The following is an 18,936-nucleotide window of genomic DNA, read 5'->3' as shown; positions in this document are numbered from 1 at the left end:
TTCACAGTTGGTAAAAAGAAAATTGTGCTTCACCAGTCTAAGAGGCCCAAGGAAGACACACTTGGAAGTGCACAGTTGGGTGTGCTTGGCCTGCAGTTGAGGTCCCTCCCCCCAACACACCCACAGCGCTCATTTCTGTTGACAAGTCTCGCTACTCCCATGGAGACGCAAGCTTCAGTTGGAAGGAAATTTCCGCCTCTCCCCTCCACTCCTTGCGAGGAGGACAAAAGGGGATAAAAATCAACACAATCCCCTGCCAAAAGATGTGGAGAAGCCTTGCCAATTCCTCCCCACCCCACCCGCGCTGGGGGTGGATGCCGTAATGCAGAACAGCACCTATCCTTTGATGGCTAGTCAAACAGCTTTACAGCCCCGGGGCTGAGCAGTCTGTGGAAGAATCTGTCCCCATGACTGATGGATGCCATTCCAGGGTGCCTAAAAGTTGCTTTCTGTCCCACTGCCCAGGCCCTAAGTTAAGCCATCTGCAATCTGTCAAAACCGGAGAACTTTAATAGAAAGCATGAAAGGGAAGAATGCGGAGCAGCAGAAAAGTGGTCAAGGGTGGACCCACTTTTCTGGTTGCCCTACGAAACAACAAAGGTTGCTTTTGCTGTGCCAAGAGCGATGGTGGTAGCCTTGAAGTCTTGTCCTCCCACCCGCACCCGCCTCAAAAGCCCCCCCCAAGTCATCAGCTTCAAAATAAACACATAGATATTTGGATGAAATGAACAGCCCCCACCCACCCATCCTCAGAGCATCTGTGAGCAACGGAGGCCTTTCAGCCTGCGATGAATCTCCATCAGTTCAGGATTTCCCATTCGGTCTAAATTTGTGCCAAAAATGAACGGCTTCCTAATAACCCTAGAGTTGGTTGGTGGCTATAAAAATGTAATCAATAAAATTTAGTCCCTGCGACAAATTGGGTCAGAGCACTTGCTGAAATTCATTGCAAATGAGTGGTTTTTTAACTTTAAGACAAATGGACTTCAACACCCAGGATTCTTCCTCAGCCTGGCTAGGGAATTCTGGGAGTTGCAGTCTACAGGCAAACTGAATTTCCAGGAGTTAAAGGTGAGAAACCCTACTCCGAAGGAAAGGCAAAAGTGAAGACGAAGGAAAAGTTACTTCTGCATCATTGATAAATGACTGCAAGGCAGGTTCTCTAAGATATGGCCCTCACCGAGAGATTATTTAGCCCATTTGAAATTTCTGGCATGATTATGCTGGCAATTGGGCAGTCCTTCATGTGATCACTTGTTTTTCCCTGGGAAACTTATGATGCGAAGAGGGAACCTCCTGCTTATCTGTAATCTTATAGGAAAAGAGGCACACTGGCCAGGCTGAGCCAATGCAGAATTTGCATGCTTCTGTCTCTTGCTACACTGTCCAGAGGTCTGCTTTGTTAATTTAATTATTTGTTGGATTTATTTGCTGCCCATCTTGTAAGGAACAATTCTGGGCAGCTGGTTTCCAGTTCAGGAACCACAGGCTGCGTTTTCCGGGGTGGCCAAACCAAACATTTCAAGTCCGTTTTTCTTGAAAGCCTTCCCTTCGAAATTCTTCTGGTTCAGCTTCTTCAAAGTTTAGATTACCCTCATATTTTTGCTCAGCTTCTGAGCCCATCAACATAACTGTGGCCAGATGAGTTAAAGGGCCTTCTCCAGGGAAGGGATCCCCTGCCTTGCAAAACAAACAGACAAACCCAGAACATCAGCCCTCGAAGGCTGGGTAGCTTCAAAGCAAGCGTTTTTTCCCAGAGGCGTCTTTTGTAAGCAGCCTGGTCCTTCCCTTTTGCTGGGGCCGCGCTGTGCCAGCCAGCCATTTCAAGAGCCTTCCCAGGTGTGGAAGAACAGATCACAAAAAACACAACTTACTCAACGTGGAGAGGTCACACAGGTCTTCCTGGCATCATGTGCCAAGGCAGGCATGTGGACGGCCCTGAGCTGGACTTGGCAGAGAGTTCTCAGAGACATTCTGTGCTGCAGCGGCCGTCAAACAAAACAAAAAAGGCAGCCAAAAAAGGGGGCTGGTGTGGGAGTTGAGCAAACAGGACCCCCATACACACACACACACACACACACACACACACAAACACACTGCATTTTTGAGGCCCTCCTTCTGCCAAAATCACACATCTCAGTCCTGGTAAAAGGGAAGGTACCCAACAGGACCCAAAGGCAAATCTTGGGTGATTTTCCCTCTGGGGTCATTTTGGGGTGAGTTAATTCCATCACCAAGTTAAGGGTGTTGTATAAACACAGCCTTAAAATAGCCTTTTCCTCCCTCCTCCCACACTGAGGCCGGTTTCTGCCCCAGCTGCTGATGGCATTTTTGGATGTTCTTCAAAGCCTGCCTTGTCTATTTACAGCTGCCCCCCTTTCCAGGAAGGACACCTGCAAGCTTCAGCACTGCCCACCACCAGCAGATGTGGATGGAGAAAGAAGGGCAGCCCGCCTGATCTTTTTGGGGAGGGGGGCAACAGGACAGGAGGAGAAGACAACATTCATCTAAGCCGGAGTTTCTCAACCTTGTCAACTTTAAGACTTGTGGACTTCAACTCCCAGAATCTCCCAGCCAGCATGTCAACTTGTGGACTTCAGCTCTAGAATTCCCTAAGGGATTAGGAATTTAATTTGTATTAGGGAGTGATAAACTCAGACGTTTGTTGAATAAGTACTTTTGAGCTGTATTAAAAAAATCAATAAAACCTTTTTAAAAAAGACTTGTGGACTTCAGCTCCCAGAATCCCCCAGCCAGTCTGGTAACTCTAAGACTTGTGGACTTCAACTCCCAGAATTCCCCAGCCAGCGCTGGGTTAGGGTTAGGCTGGCTGGCTGGCTGGGGAATTCTGGGAGTTGAAGTCCACAAGTCTTAAATTCACCAAGGTTGGAGACGCTTGCCCTAAAGGGGAGAAACCAGCTTCCCATCTGTAAATGCCCTCTCTCTTGCCCGATTCCCAAATTGGCTGCCAGGTGATTGTGCTGTTGCCTGCCTCTTTTCTGCTTTCTAACCCGTCTTGCTTTGCAAATACCTGAGCGTGGGGAACACTAAACCGCTGAGCTTTGCAGTTATTCCTCCCAGCAAAGGAAAAGAGCCCTCTGCTTTTGTTTGCTTTCTTTCCTTCCAGCTGGATTGATTTTTACCTTGCTTGGACATCTACATGCACACAAACCTTTTACCTGCTGGGCACTGCCAAAGTCTTCGCTGAAGTCTGCTTCCTTCGGCAGATAGCAAATCAGCAATTTGCAGCAGCTTTGCTTCACAAGATAAATTCTGCCATGGAGGATGCTTCTGCTGGAGAGACTTTTCAAGTTTGGGTGGTCATGACTGTCTACCAATTTAATGCCGAGATTGGGAGGCTGTGGCTCTCGCATTGTTCCTGAATTACATACCGAGATCTCCAAGCCCAGTGCCACCCCCGTGCCTAAAGTAATGTGAGTCAGGAGCAATCTAATTGGAACATCATCAGAGTTGGAAGGGACCTTGGAGGTCTTCTAGTCCAGCCTCCTGACTAGAAGACCTCCAAGGTCGCTTCCAATTCTGATGCTCTGGAGTGGTAGTTCATTAAGATTTGGAGTAGTAGATCTTACCTATCCCTCTTCAACTCATCAAAGAATGATCAAAGAAAGCCCTCTCTCTTGTGAGTCAGATTCCTCATCCAGAGGCTTTCAAATTCCACCATCCTGGGTCATTGGCCATGGGGGTTGGGCCACATGGGAACTGCACTAAAACCTTTTGATGGTTCCACGTTCTCTGCAGGATCCTCCAGTTGAGATCAGCAAACTGAGCATCAGCATGGGGTACCAGCAGAATCCAGTGAAAAGACCCCAGTTTTCCTAACTTTGATAAGATCACCAGTACAGCCCTCAGTTTCGCCAGAAGAGTCGGTCTTGATTCTCTCAAATTCACTGCAAGAAGTCTATGCAGAGAGCTATCGGGGCATATAAAAAACTTCATAAAAACCTTACTTTTTTCTAACAAGCTAAAATTTATTGGCAGACTGGGACAGACACAGGCAGAAGGGAAAGTTTCGAGAAGATAAACCACTTTTAACTGGTGGCTTCCCTCCGAATTTGCCCTCGGTTGTTTCAATAAGTCTAAATTGCCCACAAAGGGTATCTCCTGACTTGCTGAAATTCTGTTTGCCTTATAAACCAGACTTTTTTTTTTACAATATGTTTCTAAGATGTTTGAAGATAGAATCTCCCCAGGCACATAGAAACAGCCCTTGGATTGTGTTGCTGAAAACCAAGCAGGCTGGGGTTTCTGCAATTCACAAGAAGAAACAGGCCCCATTTTCTCCAAGATGCTGGATTTAAGATGCGGTAAACCCAGCTCAGCAATTGGAATCTTCATTCTGCAGACATAATCATTCCCCAGGACTTTCTGCCCAAGGATATCAGCAATGCCGAGCAATCCTTTCGTAGTTTGTAGTTTTAAAACATTTTCTTCGTTGACTGATTTTGGAGGATGTACACATACAGACTGGCTCAACGCTCTCTCTCTCTCTCTCTCTCTCTCTCTCTCTCTCTCTCTCTCTCTCTCTCTCTCTGTGTGTGTGTGTGTGTGTGTGCACACACGCAGCCTCTCAAGAGGTCCGGCCTAGCCAGTAGTCAAGAATTGGAACATTACCCTTTAAACAAAAGTAGGCTCTCCTCTCTTGCAAAATGGAAGAAATGGAAGAAATGGAAACATTTTGAACAGGTCAGTGACACCAATAAGACATTGCCTGCATCACAGGACTCCAGTTTTGGGAAGTTTGTCAGAGTCTCAACCTCAGAGAACCTTGGATGTTGGCTCACACAATTCAACTTGAGCTGACTTGAAGCTCCAATAGAAGGGAATATTTGTAGCTCAGGGTTGAACTGTGGGGTCCTAGCTGACCCTAAGCTTGCTGGTTTTCTTGAAGACGTTTCATGATTAGGGAACATCATCAGTGCTAGAAGAGAGTGGGGTTGGTGGAACAGAGGAAGAGGAGGAAGAGGAAGACTGTGGGGTCCTTGGTGCTCTCTGAGCTTGGTTGTTTTCTTGCAGACCCAACTAGAGGACCTCATCAATGCTGGCGAGTATGAGGTTCGTTCCCCGTTAATCTCCAGTAGCCTACTCTGCCTACATGGGTGGGGTGGGGTTTTTCTCCTTGGCAGTTCCTTGATTAGGGTATTGTTTTCGGCTTGATTGTTTTTGTAAGGAGGAACCATTTATGTTCTCAGCGGACAAGAATGAGATTAGCAGATAAACTGCAAGCATCCAGGACTTTTCTTCCAGTCTAGACTCAGCTGCAACTTCCCTTTGAGCCTTACTGCTCCTTCGGCTGCTTGGGGTAAGACGAGGGACTGGGAACACAACCTCAGCTGGTAGCCAGAAGGTCCCAGCCAGGAGTTCCAGTTGCATCTTTCCTGGGATTTGGGCATGGCTGGACCTCTGAGAACAGGGCACATTCCTTGTCTGAAAAGGGCACCCAGAGAACTGAAAAAAGGGGCAGGCTCCATCAAGTTGAGTTGGATTGCTGCTGACTACAAAGATGGAAGTCCCTGAATCAAATGTGTTTAGAAAAGATGCTAGTGACTGCTCCAGATTTTCGACAAGGCTCTCCTCCTACAAATCCTTTTAAATATCCGCGTTTGACACTTGGCTGACAATCAGCCATGCGTAGCCCAATTCTTGGAGGGGGGAGGAGAATACTGTGTGGGGGAGGGGGGGCGACCTTCCAGCCTTAGTTTTACCCACAATTTTTGCCATGCAAAAGTCATCATCATCATCATCATCATCCCCACTGCACGGAAAGCTCTCCACTGCCCTCTTCTGGCCCCAGAGTGGTTGGAGTTGAGCTGACATGGGTGTGTGTATGAGTGTGTGTTTGGAGGGTTTTCCATTAACATTCCCTCTACTCTGTTTTGCTTCCTTGAGACTTTGTACCTTTTAAAACAACTTAGTGGCACTGATGGATCTTCCCTAGTTGGGTCAGGAAACATCTGCAAGAAAACCACCAGGCGCAGAGATCGTCAAGGACCTCTCATTCCAACACTGAGCTACAAATACTAATTGAAAACAACTCACTGCTCAACGCCGGAGGCCATCTAGAAGAAAACCCACAAAAGGGAACCAAGATGGAACTCTCCTATCGGACAATAGCCGACAAAGTCAAGCAGAACAAAAAAAACAACAACAACCCAGCAAGGTTAATCTCCAGGAGGTTGATCCACATGGTGCACTGGCTTAAACAAATATTCAGTCCACCTCGGCTCCGTAAATTATCTGCTTTTAAGAATCTGTGATCCATGGAAACCAGGAAACCACTCCTTTTCCCTCAGGGGAAATCTTTGTTGATGGGTTTCCATACCAACCAGGTCAGGAGCAGCACCCAAGAAGACGAGGGTGCAGCTCTCCCTTCACCGTGTTCACTGCTGGAAAGACTGCAGAGGCCAGCTAAGTTCCCGTACAAACATGAATGTCATTCTTTTCAGGTATGATGGGGTGGTGGGTTACTCTAATTAGAAAGACTCCCTCTTGCAACCAGGATTAAGCGTTGCTTGTTGGAGATCCAGAATTTTCTGTGCAAGCAGGAAGACCTGAGGGTGGGAGGCTGAAGCTCCAGTGGAAGTCTCTGGGATGCCTTTATTCCTTAAAAGAGCAGTATTGATGGGGACGATAGGTGATTGACATTTGCCCCGCGGAGCTAAGAACGTAATTTCTAGAATTTCTAGAATTCGATTTTTAGTTTTTAAAAGAAATGGCTTCCTGCTTCAGAGAAGCCCAGGTTAAAAACAAAAATGACTTATTGTTCCTCTGCTCCAGAGACACCCAAGTGCAGATCATGGAGAGCACAATTGCTAATGCCGAGAAATACTTCGGCAGCTTTTGCAGCCTAATGGCTGCTTATACCCGCAAGACTGCCAAACTTCGGGACAAGTCCGACGTTTTGGTGAAAAAGCTCATCGATTACGCCAACACGGAGAATCCTGAGCTGCGAACGACGGTGAAGAATTTTGCTGAGGATCTGGCCAAAGTGCAGGACTACAGACAAGCAGAGGTGAATTTGGTGATAGAAATCCCTTCTGTATATCACACCCATGGACAACATGTCTGAGCCCCTAAGGCAGGGGTCTACAAACTTGGCCCTTTCGTGACTTGTGGACTTCAACTCCCAGAATTCTGGAAGTGAAGCCCACAAGTCATAAAAGGGCCAAGTTTGAAGACTCCTACCCTAAGGGAACAGTCACCCTCTACAAACATGGAAGGAACTAATACGGACCAACATGGATACAATATGGGATGGAGAGATGTTGATTTATTTTAGGGAATGATGAAAGGGTTCCACTGATTTCTGCCTGTATGCTACTACTCCAAGGGTGCACCTGTTTCCAACAATGAGCAGACAGATATGGGATGGATGATGACAAAGCCAACAGCTGGGGTACAAAGGTTGTTATCCCAGGAAGACCAATGTACATTAGAGAATTCTGCTAATCCCTGGTTTGTGGTCTTCTCTTCCCTTCCTAGCCTTCTGAGAGTTGAAGTCCACCCATCTTAAAGTAGCCAGAGTTGAGCAATATGGCTCCAAACCTGGCCATTTTAAGACTTGTGGACTTCCAACTCCCAGAATTCCCCACCCAGCGTGCCTGAGGAATTCTGGGAGTTGACGTCCACTCGTCTTAAAGTGGCCAGTGTTGAGCAATACGATTCTAGACCAGGGGTAGGCAACCTTGGCTCTTTTATAACTCGTGGACTTCAACTCCCAGAATTCCTGAGCTAGCATTTCTGAGCCAAGGTTGCCTACCCATGTTCTAGACAATTCTGACCACGACTCTCAAAGTTCCCAGCTAATTCTTGCTGTGACACATCTGGAGTGCAGCTGTTAAGTAGCAAGCTGCAGTGCAGACAGGCCATGAGCCAACTGCCGAGACGTTTCTTCAGCAGGACATCGCTCAGGAGTGTCCGCCGGTGGACAGCGACCTTTGAATAGTGGCCAAGGCAATTTCTCCTTTAGGTGGAGAGGCTGGAACAGAAGGTCGTGGAGCCCCTCAAGATGTACGGCGTGCTCATCAAACAAGCCAAGGTAAGCAATTCACCTCTCTTTTTTTAGCACCGAGCTGACAACAGCAGAACCGTGGCCCAAATGGACAGCTGAGCTAGATGCATCGCTCTGGGCATTTTCCCTATGCTGCTTAATCAGAAGGTCCAAGGAGGGAGGGGTGATAATGATGAAATCCCGTCATTTCCATCTTCTGTCCATGAAGTCTTCATGGCTTGGGCCATCGATGCCAGATGGGAACTAAGCAGCTACACCTCTACTCTATGGGGGAAAGCTCCTGGTCTTCTCAATTGCCAACAAAGCAGGTGGGCAACCTTTCGGGGTTGCTAAGCTGAAGGGACAAAGCTGCAAAATAGGCACGGCGACCTTCTTTGCCGGTGTCACTTTAACCGATGATAGCAGTTAGCTGAGTTTTCTGTCTAGCTTGTTTTCTTGCAGATGTTTCATAACCCAACTAGGTAACATCATCAGTGATAGAAAGAATGAGGTTTGTGGAGAGGAGGACGAGGAAGACTACGGGGTCCTTGGTGCTCTCTGAGTTTGGTTGCTTTCGAGCTTTCATTATCCAAACTAGGTATCATCGTCAGGTCATGAAACATCTGCAAGAAAACATCTGCAAGCTCAGAGAGCATAAAGGTCCCTGTGATCCTCCTGGTCCTCCTCCTCTCCACAAACCATATTCCCTTCTAACACTGATGATGTTCTCTAGTTTGGGTCATGAAACATCTGCAAGAAAACAAGCAAGCTCAGAGAGCACCAAGGATGCCACAGTTCAATCCTTAGCCACAAATATTCTCATCTCCTGGGTACTTTTCATTGACTTTTGCCCTCCACTCCAAACCGCAGTTCCTTTCTCACCATGGTTTTCTTCCCCGCTTTTCTTGAATCAACCAGAGCTGCTTGAACTCAGACAACTCAGCAAACTACAAAGCCTGGGCTTACAAACCAGGTTTGCCTAGCATGTCAATCTGCAAAGGGCTGCATAAAATGTTTTCTGCTCTTTGGGGCCAAACAGATATTTCTTCCTTGCCTTCCACAGGCCGAGATTAAAAAGTTCAGCAAAGCCCGGAAGAATGAAATAAAGCAGCTGGAGAAGCTGGAGAAAACCAGGCAAAGATCACCCTCCAATCTGCATGTGATTGTATCCTTGGCTGAACGTAACTGGGTCAATTTCTTCTTGGCTTCTGCAAAACTACTACTTCTTCTTCTTCTTCTTCTTCTTCTTCTTCTTCTTATTATTATTATTATTATTATTATTATTATTATTATTATTATTATTATTATTATTATTATTATTATTATTCAGTGTTTCTCAGCCTTGAGAGAAGTGTGGTCTTCAACTCCCAGCATAGCTGGCTGGGGAATTCTGGGAGTTGAACTTGAGAAACACTGATTTATTTGTTAAATTTATTTGCCACCTCTCTCGCCATGCGGCTCTCTAGGCAGCTCACAATAATGAAAAGGAAGAAAATGAAACAGGAACAGAAGTAAAATAATCAAACTCATAAAATAGGAAAATAATCAAACTCATAAAAGGGAACATGCGAATAGTACAGGTACTTCTTGACTTACTACAAGTTCACTTAGTGACCAAATGTACAACAGCAGTAAAAAAAAAAAAAGTGGCCGATGACGTTTTTTCACACTTATGACTGATGCAGAATCCCAAAAGTCACATGATCAACATTCAGACGCTTTGCAACTGGCTCATATTTATGAAGGTTGAGTATCCCGGGGTCACACCATCCCCCTTTGCGATCTTCTGAGAAGCAAAGTCAGTGGGGAAGCCGGATTCACTTAACAACCGTAACTTAACAAGTGCAGGGATTCACTGAACAACTGTGGCAAAGGAAGGTCGTAAAATGGGGCAGAACTCACTTAACAAATGTCTCGCTTAGCAACAGAAATTTCAGGCTCAATCATGGCCTGAAGGACTCAAAAAGACGGAAAGATGGAGAGCAGAGAGCAAGTGGGGGGGGGAGGGGGAGTCTGCCAACGATCCAGCAACCCCCTCCAGTCCGGGAGTCTCCCATTAGGACCCCAGGCCAAAGGTATCCCAGTCTCCCCAGTACCCCACAATCAGTGGCGGGATTCAAATAGGTGAACAATCAGTTCTCCGCGTGGATGCCGCTTCCGGAAGTCCATTCTGGGCCTGGGCAACAAAAAATTAGCTACTGGTTCTGCCAAAGTGGTGCAAACCGGCTGAATCCTCCCACTGCCCCGATCACTGAATTCAGATTCTCCCAACTACAACCATACAGAAAAGGAGTTTTGTTTTTTTGTTGTTGTTGTTTTGCCAAGGGAGGTTTGTGTTAGCAAAATGATTTCTTCCGAAAAGCTATCCACAAAGCAACCAAACCGATTGGAAACAGACGTGCCAGGGGAAAATATCCCTCAAGTGAGGAACACCAATAGACAATTAATTTCTCTCGACTGCTACCAGCAGTCCTGAGAAGCGAAGTGAGAAACCACAGGGACACAGTTTAATACCCAGAGGTGACAAACCTCCCTCACAGATGGGCAAGCCGTGGGTTGTAGTTTCTTATTTTTGCAAATGTTGTCAAGCGGGGACTTTTTCCAATTCTGCTCCATGACTGAACTGGCCAACTTAAGAATCTTTCCTAAATTTCACACAACAGTGTGTGCCTCTTGGTTCACTTTTTCCAAACTGCTGGGTTGTTGGTTTGCTGGTTTGTTTTTTTCTTGCCATGTTGCCTGGCAATTCAAATTTCATCCATCATTTCCTCTGCAGGAATATTTTGGTACCACATTTTCATAAATAATATGCATTTTTCGCAACCTTTCCTTGTACATTTGACATTACAATATATTATGTTGAACCGAGCAGCTTTACTTAGAGGAAGTCTGAATCCACATGTTCACTAAGTTTTGGATTTGCATTTTAATTTGAAATGCAAAAATACTTTTACATCCAGATGCAAATTAAATAATTCCCCCCACTCCGTGTTTATCTACATCACAGGGCTACAAAGCTAAAGCAAGAGATTAAAAATATGCTACAGGATCCTAGTTAAGTCAGATGCTTTTCGCCATTCTAGGTTTTAGCCAAGGAATAGGGTTATTAGGCTGAGACCAGGAAACCTTTGCATATATGCAGAAGGCACAGAAAGAGGTTTTTAAGCACACACACACACAAAAGAGAACGAACTTCAACCCCTCCCAAATACTAGTTGTTGTAACATCAATCTCCAAGCGTGTTTTTTTGCAAAGCCAGTCAAATGCTCCTTCTAAAGATAAAAACCTTAAGATTTTCCTGCAAATTCCTTGGGGCCTGGGATTGTCATCAAAACAGCTTCTTAGCATGCACACCTTTAAAATGCCAGCGAGAATGGCAGTCACTTTCTTTTCATGAAATATTAAACCTACTGGGGGTGGGGTGGGGATAAGATTTTGCTGGGGAAAGACACCACAGGATAATCCTGAGAGATTAAAAACATTTTTTTTAATCACACTTCTTCCTGCAGATATTTTAAGCAGGAATTTGAAGAACCAAATGCCTGGAGAGAGAGAGAGGGGGGGGGGAGGGAGGGAGGGAGGAAGAGAGAGACCCTAAAACGAAAGGTAGCAGCTCTGCAGAGCAAATCCTTTGGAAAAATCTTTCTGAGGGGGGCAGAGCAGGTCGAGCAGCTGTAGGAGCTAATTTGGGGTTAGCTGTGAAAATAGCAGATTAGCAACCAGGAGGTGGTGAATTCTGTTTCTCCTCTGGGCAGGGAAGCCAGGTGGTTAACTTTGGGGCCAGCCCCTCGCTCTCAACCCAACACACCTCAACAATTCAACACCTGCTTGTTGTGGGGAAAACAGGAGGAGAGAGTATTAGGCATGTCTTGAGTTGTACAAAATAAAGGTGGGACATGAATTAAGTCATAACACCGGGGAAAGGGAGAAAGACACCTGGGGACCAGTAGAACGGCCAAGGAGACCAATGGTGGCATGGATCATCCATCATTGTCAGATGGGAAAAAGAGCAAACGTCTGATAAACCAACAAGTTCTCTTTTCCTAGGGCCAGTCTAGCAGCTTGGTGAGATAGACCAGGAATGGACTCAACAGGAAGACTTGAATTCTATTTGATTGAGATTTATTGACTGTTTTCCAGCCTTGGTAACTTTAAGAAGTGGGGACCACAACTCCCAGAATTCCCCAGCCAGCATGGTCCTCACATTTTAAAGCTGATGAAGTTGGGAAGCACCAGGTTATAACAGCAGGATCTTGCAAGTCATTCATTCCTTCCTTCCTTCCTTCCTTCCTTCCTTCCTTCCTTCCTTCCTTCCTTCCTTCCTTCCTTCCCCCTCCCCCAGGAGGCAGGGGGAAACCAACTCAGAATCTCTTCTTGTCTCCTTTCCTTGAGCTTGTTTCTTTTGCCTCACGGTTGCCTAATATATTCTGGATGCCTCTTGGTTCTCTCTCTGGCATCTTCACCATCATATTCTCAGGAGCAGGGAATACAACCTCCTTCCCTCCCATCCTCACAGATCCTGGAATACAGATGCCAACTTGCTGGCCATATCTCTTTTGCTTCCTTCCTTCCTCCACAGAGGTTCAGCTTGGTCTTCAGGATCAAAATCTGGTGCCCCATAATTCTAAAAGGCCAGACAAGGAGCATCCAGCATTTCTGGGTTATCAGAGAAGGCCTGGCCCATGGGCTTTGAATCTGCTCGCTCTGGGATTCATTCCCATGTTTTGACACAGTCTGTAGACAGCCAGATGGAGACACACGCCCACACAATTACAGCTCCTCATTTCCTTTCTTCCAAATGTGGTTATGCGTTCCTTTCACCAAATGTTTCCCTTATCCAAGTGATGCAAACAGTCAACCTGAGCATCTCCGAGAGTATTCTTCAGGGTCTGAGTGACCCAGCTGGGCTCCAACCTTCAGATTATCGTTGATCAGATGACCTACCCACCATCTAACTCCTTCTTCTGCCTCCCCCAGCCCAGAAACATCTCCTCCCGCTGTTTCTCCATCCAAGCTCAACGGGCAAATCTTACCGAGGGCTCTGTGACTGATTCATGGACAGGGCTGCCCCCTCGCGTTGAAGCTACCAAATGGCCAAGCTCTCTGTAGATTCTCTTTGCTTGATAAATGTTGTAAGTTTTAGTTCAGAGAGACCAGACACCAGTCCAAAGGCCAGGTTACCTAAAGAAGGAACCTGGAAGAGCACTACTAGATCTCTTTCTGATCTGCTGTTCCTTCCTCTCCTCCCAATATCAGTGTGATGAGCTACCTGAGAGAACCAGCACATTGCAAGGCACGATGTATGATTTTGTTCTAAAGAAACAATTTATTTTAGCCACGGCTTAGCTCAGCCTTGTAAGACTGACTCCATCAGAGCCAGAACTGCTACTATGAAAAAAGCTTCAGTGCTCAAATGTTCAGTGTTTTGCCTTGACTATCATCTTCAGTCACAGGTAAGAGGTTTCTCTCCTTGTAGAAGACCGCCAAAGACCCAACAGTATTGTTAAAATAAAGACCCAGATGAGAATCCCCCGATACAAGAGCCGTTCTCCAGAATAAATGTCTACTACTGGATACAGTGTTCAAGAAGGCTACATCTGCAAGAAAAGTTTAGAGATTTCTTTTTGAAAATATTTTTTTTCAATAAGAAGAAACACCCAAAGACCACCTAATAAGGCAGATTATTCTTCCGTAACTTTAAGCCCTTTTCAGATATGGGAATTTTCAATTATTATAATTTCCAGACCGAGGGCTACCAGGCTGGAGAAGGCCTGGCCAAAAGACACCTCAGGGTACTAAGTCTCAGATTCAAATCAGCTCATGAAAAGCATTTGCCATTCTTTCAGGAACTAAAGCAAAGTAACTCAGCTGTGCTCCCACACAGTATGTCTTCTGCATATTTTCCCCAGATGTTGTATGAGAACCCAGGAAAATTGTCCCCTCTGATTCTTTCTATCATCCATGTAAGTTCATGAGCTCAGGAGGAGATACAGCTGAGTTAATCCACAACTGCTTCCCTACGTGATGTGATGAAGTTCCTTATGTAGCCCTCATAAGGCCTGGCTGTTGGATGTCTTCAGAAAGAAGATCAAGCTTTTGCCTGATCACAAAAAAGAGAGCTCTTGAGATGCTTCCTTGTACCAAATTAGCTACTTGTATCTAGACAGATACTAGGAAAAGATGCTCCTTTTCCATCTTGCTCAGTACCATTGATAGAGTAGGCAGTGCTGATGTGATGCACCTTCCCCATAAATTACCTCTCTGGGTTCCGGGAAACCATCTCATCCATGTTCCATCCCTTTTTGGCTAGGTTGAGTCTCAAGCACACAAAGCTTCGGTGGATGCAAGCCGGACCACTCAGCAGCTTGAAGAGACCATAGATGAGTTCCAGAAGCAGAAGTTAAAGGATATCCAGGTAATCTGTTTAGCAGCTGCTTCAAAAGCTTTTAAGACTCTTAAATTATTTGTGCGGTTGCTGGAGACTAAGATCCCAAATGTTTCCAAATTAAAACATGCACGAGACCGGGTACAACCTTGTGAAAATGCACAATATAAACACGCAGAGCAACAAAGAGAGTATTTTTTTAAATAGACCCATCATAGCAGTATCTCAAAATTGCAACCTACATCAAGCAAACAGCCCGAGGGGAATCTTATTTACTGAAAATTATCATCATTTTTATTTTTTTTAAAAAATTTCTTGATTAAGAGTGCCCAACTCCAAAATTACTCTGGGCAGCCTATAAAACATCAAATACTGCCTTTTATTGTCTTCTGCATAGGATTAGAAGGGAACATCATATAACGCAACAAAAACAGTACAATAGACCACTGTGTGAGGTCTCGTATAAAAACTGAGTAAAACCCATATTGCGATAAGTAACCTGAACGTACTGACCTAATCATAAATATTGCAACACTTGATTATTACTGGATTTGATTATTGCTGGGGAAAAATGAATAAAACATTCAATATTCAGTTTCTTTTGACCAACAGGAAGTTAGTGCAGCTGTTAAAGGAAACGAGGTCTTGTCAATTTGCAACTTAGAAATTGAAAAGGAAAGAGGAACATTTGAAAAGAAATATACGCGTGTTTTCTATCAGATTGTTGTATGAGAGGGAGAGAGGAAGAAAGAGAGAGAAAAGAGAGAAGGAAGGAAGGGAGGGAGGGAGGGAGGGAGGGAGGGAGGGAGGAAAGAAGGAAGGAAGGAAGGAAGGAAGGAAGGAAAAAAGAAAGAAAGAAAGAAAGAAAGAAAGAAAGAAAGAAAGAAAGGAAGGAAGGAAGGAAGGAAGGAAGGAAGGAAGGAAGGAAGGAAGGAAGGAAGGCAGGAAGAAAGGAAGGAAGAAAGAAAGAAAGAAAGAAAGAAAGAAAGAAAGAAAGAAAGAAAGAAAGAAAGGAAGGAAGGAAGGAAGGAAGGAAGGAAGGAAGGAAGGAAGGAAGGAAGGAAGGAAGGAAGGAAGGTTGGTTTATATTTTTCTGCAGTTTGCTTCCTCTGTTGTCAGTCTGTTATTCTGATCTTGCGATTACAGGAGCATTAAGCTAGAACAGCTTATATTCCCTTACAGAGCAGGCATGTGGGATTTTCAATTTCCTATCAAGCCCGTATCTCTTGCCGATCTTTAGGAGGAAAAGTGCACTTATTCAGATCAATTCTGGTGAAGATAACAAAATGGATACTTCCAAATATGCCAACCGTTTGTTTACGAGAGTAACTGTTTGGGGAATTAAAATCAGGACTCACCCTTGGCTGCACTGCCTCTTTACCTTGCAGAAGATCTTCTTAGAATTCATCGGCATCGAGATGGTGTTCCATGCAAAAGCTCTGGAGGTTTATTCCCAAGCATTCCAAACTCTGGAAAACTACGACGCAGACAAAGATTTGGAGGTACCAAGTGATGGGGAAACGCAGAGGCTCAGCTGTGCTCCTTCGTGGGCCTGGGTGTTGGTCCTGCAACAGCACAAAGGTGCCTGCTAAACTTCCCTCCCCAATATTTGCACAAAAGGAAGGCAAACATTCTGGTTTACATTCTTCCTGGTTGGGATTTTTTTAAAAAAAACAAAACAAAAAAACAGTACAGGTAAGTCCTCGGCTTACAACAGTTCAAAGTGACCGTTCAGAGTTACAAAGGCACTGAAAAAATGACTTATGACTGTTTTTCACACTTATGACTTCGGCAGCATCCCTGCGGCCAAGTAATCAAAATTCAGATGCCCGGCAACTGACTCATATTTATGACGGTTGCTGTCTCCCGGGGTCACGTAATCCCCTTTTATGACCTTCTGACAAATCAAGTCATTGGGGGAAGCCAGATTGACTTAACGACTTAACTGCGGCCAGAAAGGTCGTAAAATGAGGCAAAAATCATTTAACAAATTTCCGCCTTAACGACATAAAATATGGGCTCAATTGTGGTTGTAAGTCGAGAACTCCTGTATGTGGTACCTCTCTAAGAAGGTCAAGGGGGTGTATAAAGGCAGATCCCCCCCTCATTTTCTCTTCAAAAAGCCCCTAGGAGAGACTGTGAGTGCTTGATCCAAAGTTACCCAGTTGCTCCTTGAAGTCAGACCATAGCATGAGAAGACAAGAAGGGGTCTCTGAGGTCTTCTAGTCTGACCCTCTGCTCAAGCAGGAGACTTTGTAGTTATAGGTTCAAGCGTGTAGTCAATTCAGCCAAACTATTTACCTCTACTGGGTGTTTTTTAACCTTTTATGAACTTTCCAACATATAGATCAGGGGTCTTCAAACTTGGCCCTTTTATGACTTGTGGACTTCAACTCCCAGAATTCCTCAGCCAGTTGAAGTCCACAAGTCATAAAAGGGCCAAGTATGAAGACCCCTGATATAGACCAATGTTTCCCAACCGTGGCCACTCTTAAGTTAGGTGGACTTCAACTCCCAGAATTCCCCAGCCAGTTGGAGGGAACAGTAGGACTGATCCCTCCAACAGGTCAGCTGGCCTCCTCAAAATGCGATTCTTGCCTCCACAGGATTTCAGGGCAAAAATACAACTTGCTTCTGGAAGGTTCCCCGACTCGAAGCCAGCCACTGCCACCAACCCAGTCTCCAGCCTTCCATGGTCCACGGGAGCTCAGGTGAGGAAGGGTAACCTGGTTGACAAAACCTGGCTTGGATGAGGAAGGACTACGGGGAGACAAAATCCCCGGGAAAGGGCAGAAGGACGCACTTTGGCATTCAGAGGTTCAAGAAGACTATTGTGTAGGTAGAGCCTAGACAAGCTGCCCGGTTCTGTGGCTCACAGGGAAGAAACCCAGAGGGCAAAGATAAACCATGGAGGAAAAGCAGTCAACTGTCACCCCAAAGGGCAAGGAAGAAGAGACAGAACCAGGAAACAAACCGTCATCAACAATCTGAGGTTCCATCCAGAAATGTAATCCAAAGAATGAAGAGAGCAGCTCCTACAGATGTTTGCTTGGAGCCGGGTTTTGGTCCCCGCCCAGCCCCAGCTGCTGCTCGTCAAAGGCCTACTCGGGAGCCCTTGCCTGCTCTTGAGTAGACCCAGAAGAGCCTTTCTTGGCAGCCCAGGCGCCGGAAACTTTCAAGCCAGAATTGTCCCGTCCAGATCAAGGGTGGGGTTGGGGTGAGGCTAGTGAAGAAAAATACTTTTGGATTTTTAACTCGCTCCCATTCAATTTGGCAGAAGGAATCAAGTCGTTAGTTTCTCTTCAAAACTCAGTGTGACTCCCCACTCCATGAGAAGCCATCCTGAGGGGACTTTTCCCTTGGGGGTCTTTTTCCACAGATGGGGAGTGGGGAAAAGTGGGACTGCTCCACAGCAGTGGGAGGTGGTGCCCGTTGGAAAGCTTCTCCGACGACACCTGAACTCCGAACCCCCAGCAAGACAAACCCCAAAGGGGTCCTTAGGGACCAGGAGTGAGGCAGAGCAACAGGCCCCACCGGAGGAGGAAACTCCTGAAAAATGGCGGGATTTTAATTTCAGCAATGGCCCAGACTTGGATTTCTGGTTGAGCGAGTGGGCAAAAAAAACAGGTTGTGGGTGCAGGAAAAGAGGCCCCATTTGAGATCTAAGATGGTGGCTTCAAGTCAAGGAGGCAGGTACAGCCAGTCCTCGACTCACAACAGTTCATTTAGTGACCGTTTGAAGTTACGACGGCACTAAAAAAAAGTGACTTATGACTGTTTTTTCACACTTACAACTGTTGCGGCATCCCCAGGGTCACATGATCAAAATTCAGATGCTTGGCAACTGCAACTGGAGGGGGGTCACATGATCCCCTTTTGCGACCTTCTGACAAGCAAAGTCAATGGGGGAAGCCCGATTCACTTAACGACCTGGTTACTAACAACTGCAATGGTTTACTTAACAACCGTGGCTAGAAAGGTCGTAAAATAGGGCAAAACTCATTTAACAAACGTGTCACTTAATGACGTAAATTTTGGGCTCAATTGTGGCCCTAAGTCAAGGACTCCCTGTATTGCAGGTCAGGAAGTTGACCTCCTGGAGTGATGGAGATACCCAAAACGGCTGTTGACCAACATGGGCTGCCCATACGATGATCTGTTTTGGGATGGTGGTGGGGAGGAATGGCTCCCACGGCCTTGGTGCTGATCGTTACAGCAATCGTGGCTTGTGGTCACATGATGCCACCATGGTTCTCTTTGTGCATCTCTAGAGTGTCCCCAGCACGCTCCAGAAACTGACATTTGTGGAGACTGAAGAAGGATCTGAAGAAGAGCAGGCCCAAGAGTTCAGCGCCGGTCAGCACCCCCAGATGTGGCAGGTGGCCAGCAGGAGCCCCTGACGAATTTCTCCATTCGTGAATCTAGACTTTTTTGTTGTTGTTCCTCAGCCAACTTTCTTTGCCCCTTTAGGTTTTCCTCCAACTCAATACCATCTCTCTGTTCTGCACCCCCAAACCCGACATCACAATAAAGCCTTTGTTTT

At 45.8% G+C, this 18,936-nt stretch overlaps 1 protein-coding gene across 1 annotated transcript; it reads left to right on the top strand.

The window, feature by feature from the left end:
* The first annotated feature begins 6,405 nt into the window (after nucleotides 1-6,405).
* CIBAR2 (CBY1 interacting BAR domain containing 2) lies at nucleotides 6,406-18,932 on the top strand. The gene is made up of 8 exons (XM_081335648.1): nucleotides 6,406-6,464; nucleotides 6,796-7,030; nucleotides 7,988-8,056; nucleotides 9,072-9,395; nucleotides 14,319-14,423; nucleotides 15,782-15,895; nucleotides 17,000-17,104; nucleotides 18,665-18,932. Exons 1-8 carry the CDS (start codon nucleotides 6,445-6,447, stop codon nucleotides 18,791-18,793), a joined length of 1,101 nt encoding a protein of 366 aa, XP_081191774.1. The 5' UTR covers nucleotides 6,406-6,444; the 3' UTR covers nucleotides 18,794-18,932.
* The last annotated feature ends 4 nt before the right edge of the window (nucleotides 18,933-18,936 follow it).

This window comes from Vipera berus (genome assembly GCF_964194415.1).
Source record: "Vipera berus genome assembly, chromosome: 10".
Classification (NCBI taxonomy): Eukaryota; Metazoa; Chordata; class Lepidosauria; order Squamata; family Viperidae; genus Vipera; species Vipera berus.
The sequence above is the reverse complement of the archived record's forward strand: the minus strand, read 5'-3'. Positions and strand labels throughout refer to the sequence as shown.